The sequence below is a fragment of the Solanum stenotomum genome, chromosome 9, assembly GCF_019186545.1.
Source record: "Solanum stenotomum isolate F172 chromosome 9, ASM1918654v1, whole genome shotgun sequence".
In the NCBI taxonomy this organism is placed as follows: Eukaryota; Viridiplantae; Streptophyta; class Magnoliopsida; order Solanales; family Solanaceae; genus Solanum; species Solanum stenotomum.
Window position 1 is genome coordinate 4438788 of NC_064290.1, and position 11965 is coordinate 4450752.

Sequence of the window (11965 nt, forward strand, 5' to 3'; positions counted from 1 at the left end):
ATCTAATATGAATTATTAATTAGTGAGATAATACGTAACTATTTCAAACTATATAGAGAATTAATACATATGGTATGAATATTAATGTAATTAGATAGTTTTTCCTATAAACATTGTGAAATTTTGAAAAACAAAAAAGCTAAAAGGCAGCAAAGTAGCAATGGCAAGAGAGGCAAAGACCAGCTCTTTTTGCTGTTAAATAGATAATCTGTACATAGTTTGTACAAGCCTATGCTCTCATCTATCTAGACCAAAAATCTTTTCTCCAGTAATAACAAACTCACAGTAAGAATCAGGAAGATGAGGAGCAAATGCAACGTGTATAAATCTCCGAGTTTGTGTACTAAAGCAATCGTCTCCATTTACCGCTCGAGCAATTCTCTCTTCTTGCCTGAACAAGAACAATCTTGTATTAACACAATTTGCCCATGACAAGCCCAATGCAGCACATACTTTTCTCTCAGATGTATACAAACAAGTTGAATTGCCAATCCTTAACCCATCAGAATCATTCATTACATCAACAACTTGATTAATCACCACTACAGCCAGTCCAAACCGTCTAGCTTGCTCCTTCAATTTGCTCGAAATCCTGAAAAACAACCCCGATCTCTGTTTAAGATCACGTGGGTTGTTTTCAAATTCGAATCGGAACAAAGCCGCGATGGAGTCGATCACAATTAGCTTGATTGGGGGAGAAGAAGGTGAGTCACACCGGGAGGATAATAATGAGTCTAGTTGAGACAATACGTCGAACAGGTGGTGAGCAGAGTGAAGAGGGTGGGTTAGGATCTTATCTAAGGGGTTGTGGAGAGTGGGAAAAGAGGAGGAGAGTTGGTGGAGGCGGCGGACGGGGAAGGGTGATTCGGAGTAGAGGTATATGGAGGAGCCGGAGAGACCGCCGAGTGAAGTGGGGAGTTGAGCGGAGAGGAGAAGCTGGAGGGAGATTTGGGTCTTGCCGCATCCACTTTCGGCGACTAATTCGGTTATGGAATTGCAAGGAATGCCGCCGCCGAGAAAGCGGTCGAGAACTGGGCAGCCGGCGGTGCATTTTTGGGTGTGGGTGGGGCTAAGGCGCTGAAGGAGATCCTCTGGTTTCATCAAATGCGATTTGGAGAGGACAATTAAATGTGGATTTTTGAAAATATAGGGAAGGCGCCAATTTGGTGATGCCTTGCTTCTAGTGGAAGTATTAGAAGGTTGTTTTCGGTAAATACTCTACTTGAGTAACACCATCATAAGTCATAACAATAGGGAAAATATAAAGATAACATTCAAAAAATAAGGAGCAATAATAATAACCAAATAATATGATAATCGAAACACATAATATTACGAGGAGTAACAAAAATCGAAGGATGGACAAACTACAAGAAAAATGTTGCTACTACTAGTATGAAGGGGGAAATGGATATAGAGCACCAAACTACCACCAAGCTTATCTCATCAGAAAGCAAGATGTTGCTCAACTACCTACTAACCTTCTGGTCTAGTTTATGATCTTCATAACCTTCTTTCTACGGTCAGGTGCGTCATGACTTGTCTAATCACTTTTCTTCAATACTTTTTTATCCTACATATACCTCTCTTTAACTCCACCACAAGCAATCTCAATCAATGAGACATTTGCACAACTCGTATTCGTATGTCCAAATCATCATAATCTCCCTTCCTCATTGTTCCCATAGAGGAGGCAACTTCCACTCTTGTCCCATATTGTATCTTCATTCTTAATAGTTTCACGAGGAATGTTTCCTTCTGAATGAAGCCTTATACAACACACATTTGGATTAATAAAGCTCGAATGACGGATGAGAAAAAAAGAGAGTATATACTATAGCAGGAGCAATCTCCCGTTCCCAACCATACATTCACACCATTTTGGTCCAATCATTTTCTATTTTAATCATATGTTATATGCACTCCATTAATTTAAATTATCAAAGACAATTACAGAGTAGGTTCCCTGTCCAATCATCTAACAAAATCCCATTCTGATAGTGGAAAAAGTATAAAGATTAGTCATAACTACTTTCTTCTTTTACACAAAATGGGGACAGAAGCAACATGGCATGAATTACTAGGAAGCAACAACTGGGAAGGTCTTCTTGAACCATTACACCTCAATCTCCGGCGACTCATACTCCGGTGCGGCGACTTCTGTCAAGCAACTCACGACGCCTTCAACAATGATGAATACTCCATGTACTGTGGCAGTAGTCGATACGGCAAAAGTTCATTTTTCCACAAAGTCATGTTCAAATCCGCCTCAGATTACCAAATCGTCAGCTTCCTTTACGCCACTGCTCGTGTTGGTGCCCATAAAGCCTTTTTCCTCCACTCTCTTTCTCGTGAATCATGGGATCGTGAATCCAATTGGATCGGGTATATAGCTGTAACCAACGACGAAATGAGCGAACAACTGGGTCGTCGGGAAATCTACATAGCGTTTCGTGGAACAACGAGGAATTACGAATGGGTCAATGTTCTTGGTGCTCTACCCGAATCAGCTGAACCTCTACTCGATCCCCAATCGCTGAATAAATCTGACCCAGATGGCGATAATGGCGGAAGTAACAGTAATGATGACGAAAATGCCCCTAGAGTAATGAATGGATGGTTGAAGATCTACCTATCCAGTGACCCAAAATCACCATTTACGGGATTAAGTGCTAGAGCACAGCTTCAAACAATGATTGAAGATCTAAGAGATCGGTATAAAGACGAGAATCTGAGTATTACTTTTACTGGGCACAGTTTAGGTGCAAGTTTATCAATTTTAGCAGCTTTTGATCTTGTTGAAAATGGGGTTACTGATATTCCGGTATCCGCCATTATTTTCGGTAGTCCACAGGTAGGAAACAGAGCATTCAACGATAAGCTGAAAGAATTCCCAAATCTGAAAATCCTCCATGTGAAGAACAAAATTGATGTGATAACTCTTTATCCAAGTTCTTTATTAGGGTATGTTAATTCAGGGATTGAGCTAGTGATCGACACCAGAAAATCGCCAAGTTTGAAGGACTCAAAAAATCCAAGTGACTGGCATAATTTGCAGGTAAGAAAATGAGCGAGTTGAATTGAATCTTAACAAAGTCAAAATGAACTGTGTTGATATATAAGTCGTTATTGATTCACTTAAAAGTTACATTATTGAAATGTTGTTCGTAGATCAATTTGAGCTACATATCAACTCAGATTCTAAATGATTTTAACTAAACAAGTCAAAAGAGGTTGAGCTAAAAATGACCCGTTCAAACTTGAACAAATTATATTTTCATGAGTTAATTTTGTTTTGTAGGCGATGTTGCATATAATAGCTGGTTGGAATGGGGAAAATAGAGAATTTGAGATGAAAGTGAAGAGAAGTTTGGCTTTAGTGAACAAATCAAGTTCAATATTGAAAGATGATATATTGATTCCAGGATCATGGTGGGTTGAAAAGAATAAAGGAGTTGTTCTTGATGCAGATGAAGAATGGATTCTTGCACCACCATTAGATGAGGACATTCCAATCCCTGAGTATTTACTTTTTTTTTCCTCTCAAAATAGAATTGTTTATTTGGAATTGACTTGATAATTTGTTTAGCCAATTTTTTATTTTTTATTGTAGAAAAGGGATTTTTAATATAAAAAGAATTTATTTTATAGAGTTGACGCTTTGGGAAAAAAATATTTAGCTCTTTTTTTTAGATTTTAAAGTTAAAATTAACAAAAATGGATTTAAAACCTAATTTGAGTCGATTTTTGAAAATTTGGAAGTATTTTGAAATAAAAAGCAAGTGTCCTTTGTTTTAGAGGTATTTATTTTTTATTTGAAAAAAAAAAGATTTAATAACAATAGGTTGACAATTATTTGAAAACAATATTCTTTGCTAAAGACTTTATGTTGCTAGATTCCTAATGGTTGATCATGATAGGATGCCCACTTAAGTAATTAATTAATGAATTTAAGTTATATACATCGATAATATAATTACTTTTTTTATATCGTCAGTCTAATTAAGTGGTCGTTTGGTAGAGTGTATAAGAACAATGCAAAATATGGTGCATTAGTAATGCTTGCATTAGTAATGCGTGCATTAGTTATGCGTGCATTAGTTATGCAAGTATTATTTCTTATACATTATTTGGTTTAATGTATTAGAAATAACAAATCTTGCATAATTACTATTAAAGAATATATGTTTACAAAAATACCCTTCACACTTTATTTATTTGTACACTTCCTTTGCAACAAAATTCTTTGCTAAAACATCAAAAAAGATTTCTTTGCTAAAACATCACTAACTCTTCATCTTTTTTTTAAAAAAAAAATAGTATTAAATAGTTGTACTATTGCGTCAATTTTTTTTTGTGAAAGTTGGCAAATAATTTTTTTTATCAAATTTATTGTCACAATAGTAAATTTTTTGATTAACTTATATTGAAAATAGATTTTTAAAAAAAGATACTTAAAAGGCAATAAAGTCTATTAAGACACCAACAAATTAAAAGACACCGAAAATCAAATCAAAATAAAAATAAAAACTTATGACAACAAAGAAAATGAAAAGGCATTAAGGATAGTTTTGTAATTATTTGATCTAATGTATGTGTTAAAATGCTATGTATTACTAATACCTAGAATTCCTTCTAGATATTAGTAATACACAATAGAGTGCATTACAAGCATTAGTTATACATGACATAAAAAAGTGCACCAAACAAGGCACTACTAATACACACACCTAATACATGCATTATATTTCCTAATACACTCTACCAAGCGACCCCTAACTGATCTAAATTATTATTTTTTAAAATTATGATGCTAGGGTTTATTCACTGGAAAATGAAGCCATAAGTAAATTGCTGGAAGATGGAATAACACAAATTCATGAAGATGGAATTGAGGAAGAGGAGTACAGGCACATTGCTATTCTGAAAGAGAGTCGTTTACTCATCCACAGAACAAAAGCAGTATTAAAACAGAGTTATAAAGAAGGGCATTTTGTGTTTAGACAGTTTGGCAAACATGGAGAAACAAGTAGACATGGCTAGAAAGGGCGGATTCAAGGTATTGAGTGGGCCTTCTCAAGAACTCAGTAATTTTCGTTCAAATTCTATATTTATATTAGAATTCATTAATTATATATAAGAAATTAATAGTTGGAAATCTGAGATGTTGGTTTAGTGGCAAAGATGGAATTGACTCCCCTCGGAGTCATACCGACAATTTTTTGTCTGACTATTACTATAACATATTAGTTCATTTTATTGAAAATATGCGCACTCAAAATTCTGAATCGATCTTTGATTATTTAGAATTGATTCATTTAATTATGTGTTTTACGGCTTTCGTACTAAAAAAGAAGAGAGTTTATTTGTTATCAAAAGAAGTGCATAATTGATTCTCTATCAATTTGATTTACGAAGCATGTTCGTGAATAATTTAAAGGGTAAAAATACAACCCTAAATTAAAACTTCATCACACTAGGTACGCTACACTTCGACACTAGAGATGGACTCAACATTTTATATTTTCGAGATAGAAGTTCCTAAATCGTGTAAAATGATAGTAGTACCAAAGATAACACTTTCCATTAAAATTGTCTATAAAAAATTCATGTGGTCAGAAATTCATACAAGTACAAAAGAATTCCAATTTCAGGATAAGTTATCCCATCATTAAAGTATAAATGGTGAAATTCAATAAATAATCTCATGACTATTTAATACCTCCAACCAAACGCACAATAAAATAATTCAGCATTTTATCCTAAAATTATTTTACCTTATACCTCATACCAAACTACCCATAAAGGTCAAATAAAGATTAAAAAATATGACAATGACCTAGCACGATAAAGAACTCTTCGAAAATCGAAAAGTATGAAATGTCTAAATTAAAAGCACAATGAGAGCATGGAAGATTAGTTAGCGGAAGACAAATCGGACGGAGAACAATGGCATATCTGAAATATATACCTCAACCAAGGGTAATTATTTCAAGTGGTCAGAGATGGGTCGGGTTTATCAGAACCATATAACTCCGACCCATGGTGGAGAACCCGATTTTGCCAAAGGTTCCAAAAGAGCAATTTTTACGCAAACGCAATCTTTTTGTTCGTCTTCTTCATTCTATAACAGTCTCTCAGACTTCTGTATCTTTCCGCAATTTTCCGTTCTCTCTGCTCCTTCTAAAAGGTATGATCATCTCCTTCTCTGCTTATTTTCACTCACAATCCTTACTGTTAACTGGAAATACTCGTTTGTGTATATGTATATGCTTTTGTTGTATGTGTTTTCATGACCAATTTTGTGCATTTTAAACTCTATTTAGTGCGATTCTCATTTCGATTGTTGATCGTAAAGTTGTGTAACTTTTTTCCAATTGAATTACGCATCTACTGAAACACATCGATTTCGCTTGGAATATATACTTGTACATTCTATCCCTTTCAAGTTGCTTCTGTTTTGGTGAGTTTTCATTTTTTTGATAAATTGCATATCTAGATTTGTTGCCGGAGAAGAGTACAGTAGCTCGCGTCTAAGTTCAGTTTTAGTTGGACATGGTTTTAATTGGAAATGGATTTTTTTTTTATGTTGTAAGCATTCGGCTTGGAGTTAGGGATCTAGAGATGGAATTTGGAAATGAAAATGTAATTTTGGACAGTAGTTTTTCCCCAATTTTTGCGAGTACTATTTCTGAATTTTTGTGGATCAGAAATGTTGAGTGTAATGGTGATTTCTTCTGTTTGTTAGGTGGCATTGATAATAGAATGTAAAACAGGATCAGTTAAGCACTACATGGATGTGTGATCATTGGTTTGATTTGCATTGTAGAGTCCAGCTTATGCGAAACTGTGTTCTGGAAGGGTCTGCTGCTTGAAAGGCTGTTCTTGAAGGGTCTTCGAGAAATAGAGGACCCTTCAGGCTGGATTTTTGGTTTATTTGAAGCGGTTAGTCACAGTAAGATAAGTTTTGTTGTATAAGCGGTGGGTATAGCGGTTGTCGGTTTGCTGAACATGCCAGCTGTACAAAAGCTTTATAACGCTTGTAAAGCATCACTTTCACCTAACGGACCGGTTTCTGAAGACGCTCTTGAGAAAGTCCGTTCCCTATTGGGTATGTATTTTTGTTGATTAATTACTTTATAAATGTTGTCATATTTATTTCTAGATTTCTAATCACATCATGGTTTAAATGGTTATTTAATTTGTGTTCTATATTAACTGCTCAAGTTACTTCTAGATGTGATAAAAAATAGTTATCTGGAAGATCATGTGGTAAAATTTTATCCATCTTCTTATGTTCAATGAGAATCGCCTAAACCTATTGGAGTGACTATCATTTTGTCCAGTTTGAGATTGGAAGCTATAGCTTCTCTTGAATCTAACTTAGGTTTGGTAGATGCAATAGTTTTATGATAACAAGGCATTAGAAAGATTAGATTGTAAAAGTAAGCATGAGATTTTGCAACACTATATGTATATATATATGAGATTTTACTTCTGCATTGTTGTTCTTCTCTGAATTGTTGGCTTCCCAATTTTTTTTGACTTCGTAACCATGAATAGTCAAGAGAGAAGAAGAAAGGAATAAGCTAGTTAATAACTTGCTGATTCGAGGGCCAAAAAATTACGTAATTATTAAATTTTGATGAAATTTAGAGTCATATGTTGTAAGATGAATATTCAAACTAATAAAGTACACCATTTCCATGAAAAAATGTGATTCCCCCTTTTTTTGTTCCTCCTTTTTATAATAATGTATAGATATTGTTTACACTTATAAGCACAAGATCCATAAAAATAGTTTTTTTACTGAACTTAGGACTATCATTAGGAATAAAAAGTTGTGTCTTTACCTGAATGATTATGGACAATTCTGTAGATCTTTTGGTAAGGATTATACGAAATTCTCAAGTGACAATTTGAAGTATGAAATCAGGAATATATGTACTTGCATGCGAACTCTTTATACCTAGTTTCTCATTTCTTGAGGTAACCAAAGGGCTGCAGCTTCTTGTTGAATTATATACATGTAGTAAAATTATGTTCAATTTTTTCGTAGCTATTGCTGATTCAACAAACTAACATATATGATGAGAATTGGTGATGTTTTTATGAACAATCTTGAATGATAAATTGTAACAATCATATCATGCTTCATCTTTACAATTTGCAGATTGATCTCTAATATGCTCCATATAAATCGAAAAGAATTTGAGAGCAGATATCTCTAGTATTAAAGGAATTGTGAAATAAATGAATGAAAGTAATAGAAAACTTTAAACCATCAGAGAAACAATGATCATCAGTTGAACCCATGCTTGAATTTTCTGTCAGAAGTTGGTATTCTCACTGAAAGCCCATTTTGTTTACCAAACGAAGGAGATGTGACCTTTCAACTCAATATAATGGTACCAAATTGAGCTTTTTGAAGACTTCATAAATGTATGCTAAAATCTAATAAATAAGCAATTATAGGGGAAGGGGGAAAGTTCGAAACCTTAGAATTAAGAACACACAAATAGATATAAAGATATCTGATAAAGACACAATTACAGGGGAGGGGGAAAAGTTATATGGTTGGTATCAGATTGAAGGGTTAAAAATCTTTTCAACCTTACGTGGACATTTTAGTCATTCAACTTTTAAATTTGTGGCTTTCCACTTTTAGAATATTATAGATTATAGATATAGATAGATATGTGATGGTGAAGGTTTAGTCCTTCACCATTGGTGGATTGAGACTAATGGAGGGTCGTAATATTATCTCTAAAATGTAAAGAAGCTTGAAGAATGAGTGTTTAACCATTGATCACACTGTTTGGTTTCTTTGTTAAGTAATGAATAAGATTGATTATAGCTTATCTACAAGATCAAGTGGAAAACATTTATCTAAACACTCTTTGAGGAAAATATCCTCTTTTTGTAATGGTTCAATTGGTTAATGTATGTAGGATGTCGACAGATAGAGAAATCAATACGTCAAGTCTTTTAATGAGTAAATCTTAAAAGCATCACTGGATTGCTTCATGTCAGCTTCCAAAAGATGTGAAATTTTATCTGATCAATTCATTTCTGACGCATTTATCACATTTTGCAAAATACGATAATATTAAAGCTGGGAGCAATTCCATGGAGCAGCTATTTGGAGATAGGATGGTTTTTAATTTTTTTCTTAATATATTTCTTTTGTGGTGGTGGTAGTTGGGGACAGATTTAGATTGGTCTTACTGTGGAGGTAAAAATTGGAGGTTTGTATGATTAAATCAGTAATAGGAATTGAGAATTTAGTTGACATTATAATTTACAGCAGTGAAATGTGGAAAGCTTCAAGGGATTAACGATGCTATATTTTTTGGAAAAAATGAGATTGAGACCTCTGCTTTGTGTTAGGGTTCTAAACATGGGATGTAAATTTATCCCATATCCAGTCTCAGTCTCAGAAAGACAACTGAAGCAGTCAATATGGTTTTGCAAGCAGTCTTCATTTAACGTTTGGCTTGTTCGGTATTTGACATGGAGTTGGGTTGGACAGTAATTCGGTTCAGTTTGAGGTGCAACTTTTCTCATGGATAGCACCGTGCACTTGTAATCATATTTTTGTGTTTCTCATTCTTTTTTTAAAAGAAAATAAAAATAAATATTGCATAGAACTGCAAAATTCATGATTTAAGATGATCTTGAATTTCTTCCTCAAGTCTCTAAACTCTCATTTACAGCAACTTTATTTGGGCCATGAGTTAAACTGTCAATTTTGTGATCATTGGCCTTCCCATGAAAATTCAGGCTCATTTTGGCCTATGTTTCCACAAATGACTTATATTACTAACATTTGGGCTACAGATAAAATCAAGCCCTCTGATGTAGGTCTTGAGCAAGAAGCACAACTTGTACGGAGTTGGAATAGTACTCTGCAAGAGCGCAATGGGGGACTGCAGCCACCGCCACCGCCACCAATCAAATACCTGCACTTACATGAATGTGACAGCTTCTCTGTAAGTGTTGCATAATGCTTTTACCTTTTTTCTTCTTTCCTCCTTTTTTTTTTCTGAAGAGGGTTTAGGGTGGGGGTTGTAGAGGAGTGCTGATATTTGGAGAATATGGATGACTAATATCAATTTGTAGGGGTTCCAGCTGTAGAGAAATGATGCATAATTGGATTTTTTCTCTTGTTTGGTGTTTTTCGCAGATGGGGATATTTTGCATGCCACCTTCCTCTGTCATACCTCTACACAATCACCCTGGAATGACAGTTTTAAGTAAGCTGGTATATGGTTCCTTTCATGTGAAAGCCTATGATTGGATCAATATTCCAGGTCCTTTGGTTCCATTGGAAGGTGCGTAGTCTTTAATTAGATGTGTAGGATGTACTTGGTGGATATGCGATATCATTTCATTGCACAATATAGAGTTTTCGGATTAGATGTTTTTGATGTGCTTGTTTTCTGCTATGCTATTTCTAATTGAGTAGCAGGTCCTTTCTCATCTCTGGCTCTGTTGGCATGTTTTTTCAGGCCTTTTCTTTTTGTCAGATTTATTTTTTAGTTTGAATATGATAACTCAGAATCGTGTATTTGTTTCATGATATGCCTATTTTTGCCTTATGAACTCATCCTTTTCGAATTCAACCATAAAACTTACTGACTGAGAGCTAGGTATAAAGATTACAACTAAATTTGAGGGTTTAATTGCATCATCTGCAGAATCCGTGCTTGCTTGTACTAATAATCACTTTGTTAAGTTGTAAGTTGAGTAGACTTGCAAAGTCAAGGGTTCAGTTCACATCTTGTGCAGAATTTTGTATCCCATGCTTCAACTGGAATGCAAAATGTGAGAACTCTGTGCACATAATTATATTACTTGTAGATAGTTGACTGCAACTGGGTGACCAAAGAATATGAATAGAGAGATACTAGTTTTTATTTTATGTCAATCGGAAGGAGTTGTTATGAGTTTATTTTTTCTATTTTCTTTATTAGTTCTAGTTTATTTAAGGTATTATTTTTTGGGATTAAGGTTCGTTATACAGGATTCTACTGCTACTTCTTCTCGACCTCTTGAAGTCATATACAGTTACATATATACATATAATATACACACGTCGCAGTTTGCTATCTTCAGCTGCTCGCTCCTAATGTTGCTTTCTCAGGTGCAAGACCGGCAAAGCTTGTTAAAGACTGTGACATGACTGCTCCGTGTGGGACAACTGCTCTGTATCCTACTTCTGGAGGCAACATCCATTGTTTCAAAGCCATAACTCCTTGTGCTATTTTTGACATCCTTTCTCCACCTTACTCTTCTGAGGATGGACGGCATTGCACTTATTACCGGAGGTCTCCAGTAGTGGATCTACCAGGTAGTTGCACTGTTAGAAATTTTGCACAGATATGAATTGTATTGAAAATCTGAAGTATTTTGACATGCTTTTTTTTAAGGTGAACTCGAGGTGGATGGAGTGACATCCTCCAACGTGACTTGGTTGGAAGAGTTTCAACTTCCTGATGACTTTGTGATCCGTAGAGGGCAATACAAAGGCCGTGTCATCAAAACTTGACGTGTTTCATTTTTTTGGTTCTGTCCAACTTTTATGATGCATTCAGGTAAAATGAGTAACGTGTCTACCGCCGGTCTGAGAATAATGATTATGATTTTATATTGGTGAGAAAATAGGGGCATTTGAGATGTACATATCATTATATACCATTACACTAATTTACTGACCTCACCTTAAAATAGTTAACGGTTGGTTAGACAGAGTATAAATGAAGTTTAGATCCATAAAAAAAACAGCTCTCTTTGTGCCAGCTGTTTTCCCTCATGTCGGTGGATAATGAGTTCTATATGGTTTGCCTCACTTTTTTGCGTTTTTTTTAAGGGGGTGGGGGGTTAAGTCAAGAGCCCTACTCTGGTTATGGAGTGTGGGTAGCTGAGAAGTAGGTTAGCAAACTGGTTGGGGGGGGGGGGGGGG

General features: G+C 35.0%; 3 protein-coding genes across 4 annotated transcripts; 2 read left to right on the forward strand and 1 right to left on the reverse strand.

Moving 5' to 3' along the window:
• Positions 1-167: 167 nt before the first annotated feature.
• LOC125875730 (DNA repair protein XRCC3 homolog) lies at positions 168-1201 on the reverse strand. The gene has a single exon (XM_049556754.1). The coding sequence runs from the start codon at positions 1099-1101 to the stop codon at positions 238-240; it is 864 nt and encodes a 287-aa protein (XP_049412711.1). The 5' UTR covers positions 1102-1201; the 3' UTR covers positions 168-237.
• A 735-nt stretch (positions 1202-1936) lies between these two features.
• On the forward strand, positions 1937-5277 carry LOC125875721 (phospholipase A1-IIdelta-like). Its single transcript, XM_049556740.1, has 3 exons — positions 1937-3058; positions 3302-3522; positions 4818-5277. The coding sequence occupies exons 1-3, from the start codon at positions 2051-2053 to the stop codon at positions 5041-5043; spliced, it is 1455 nt and encodes a 484-aa protein (XP_049412697.1). The 5' UTR covers positions 1937-2050; the 3' UTR covers positions 5044-5277.
• A 773-nt stretch (positions 5278-6050) lies between these two features.
• Positions 6051-11732, forward strand: LOC125875732 (plant cysteine oxidase 4-like). 2 transcript variants are annotated; one of them, XM_049556757.1, is made up of 6 exons: positions 6051-6190; positions 6749-7111; positions 9841-9992; positions 10187-10334; positions 11147-11353; positions 11433-11732. In XM_049556757.1, exons 2-6 carry the CDS (start codon positions 7012-7014, stop codon positions 11549-11551), a joined length of 726 nt encoding a protein of 241 aa, XP_049412714.1. In that variant the 5' UTR covers positions 6051-6190; positions 6749-7011; the 3' UTR covers positions 11552-11732. The 2 variants fall into 2 exon arrangements, with proteins under 2 accessions (XP_049412714.1, XP_049412715.1); XM_049556758.1 differs by having other exon boundaries at positions 6074-6190; positions 6830-7111.
• Positions 11733-11965: the final 233 nt, after the last annotated feature.

Excerpts from the sequence above, each read along its gene's own strand:
- LOC125875730 (XM_049556754.1), bottom strand. The coding sequence starts at position 1,101 with ATGAAACCAGAGGATCTCCTTCAGCGCCTTAGCCCCACCCACACCCAA.
- LOC125875721 (XM_049556740.1), top strand. The coding sequence starts at position 2,051 with ATGGGGACAGAAGCAACATGGCATGAATTACTAGGAAGCAACAACTGG. Across the intron at positions 3,059-3,301 it reads GTGACTGGCATAATTTGCAG|GCGATGTTGCATATAATAGC; the intron begins GTAAGAAAATGA and ends TTTGTTTTGTAG. Across the intron at positions 3,523-4,817 it reads GAGGACATTCCAATCCCTGA|GGTTTATTCACTGGAAAATG; the intron begins GTATTTACTTTT and ends TTATGATGCTAG.
- LOC125875732 (XM_049556757.1), top strand. The coding sequence starts at position 7,012 with ATGCCAGCTGTACAAAAGCTTTATAACGCTTGTAAAGCATCACTTTCA. Across the intron at positions 7,112-9,840 it reads GAAAGTCCGTTCCCTATTGG|ATAAAATCAAGCCCTCTGAT; the intron begins GTATGTATTTTT and ends TTTGGGCTACAG. Across the intron at positions 10,335-11,146 it reads TCCTTTGGTTCCATTGGAAG|GTGCAAGACCGGCAAAGCTT; the intron begins GTGCGTAGTCTT and ends TTGCTTTCTCAG.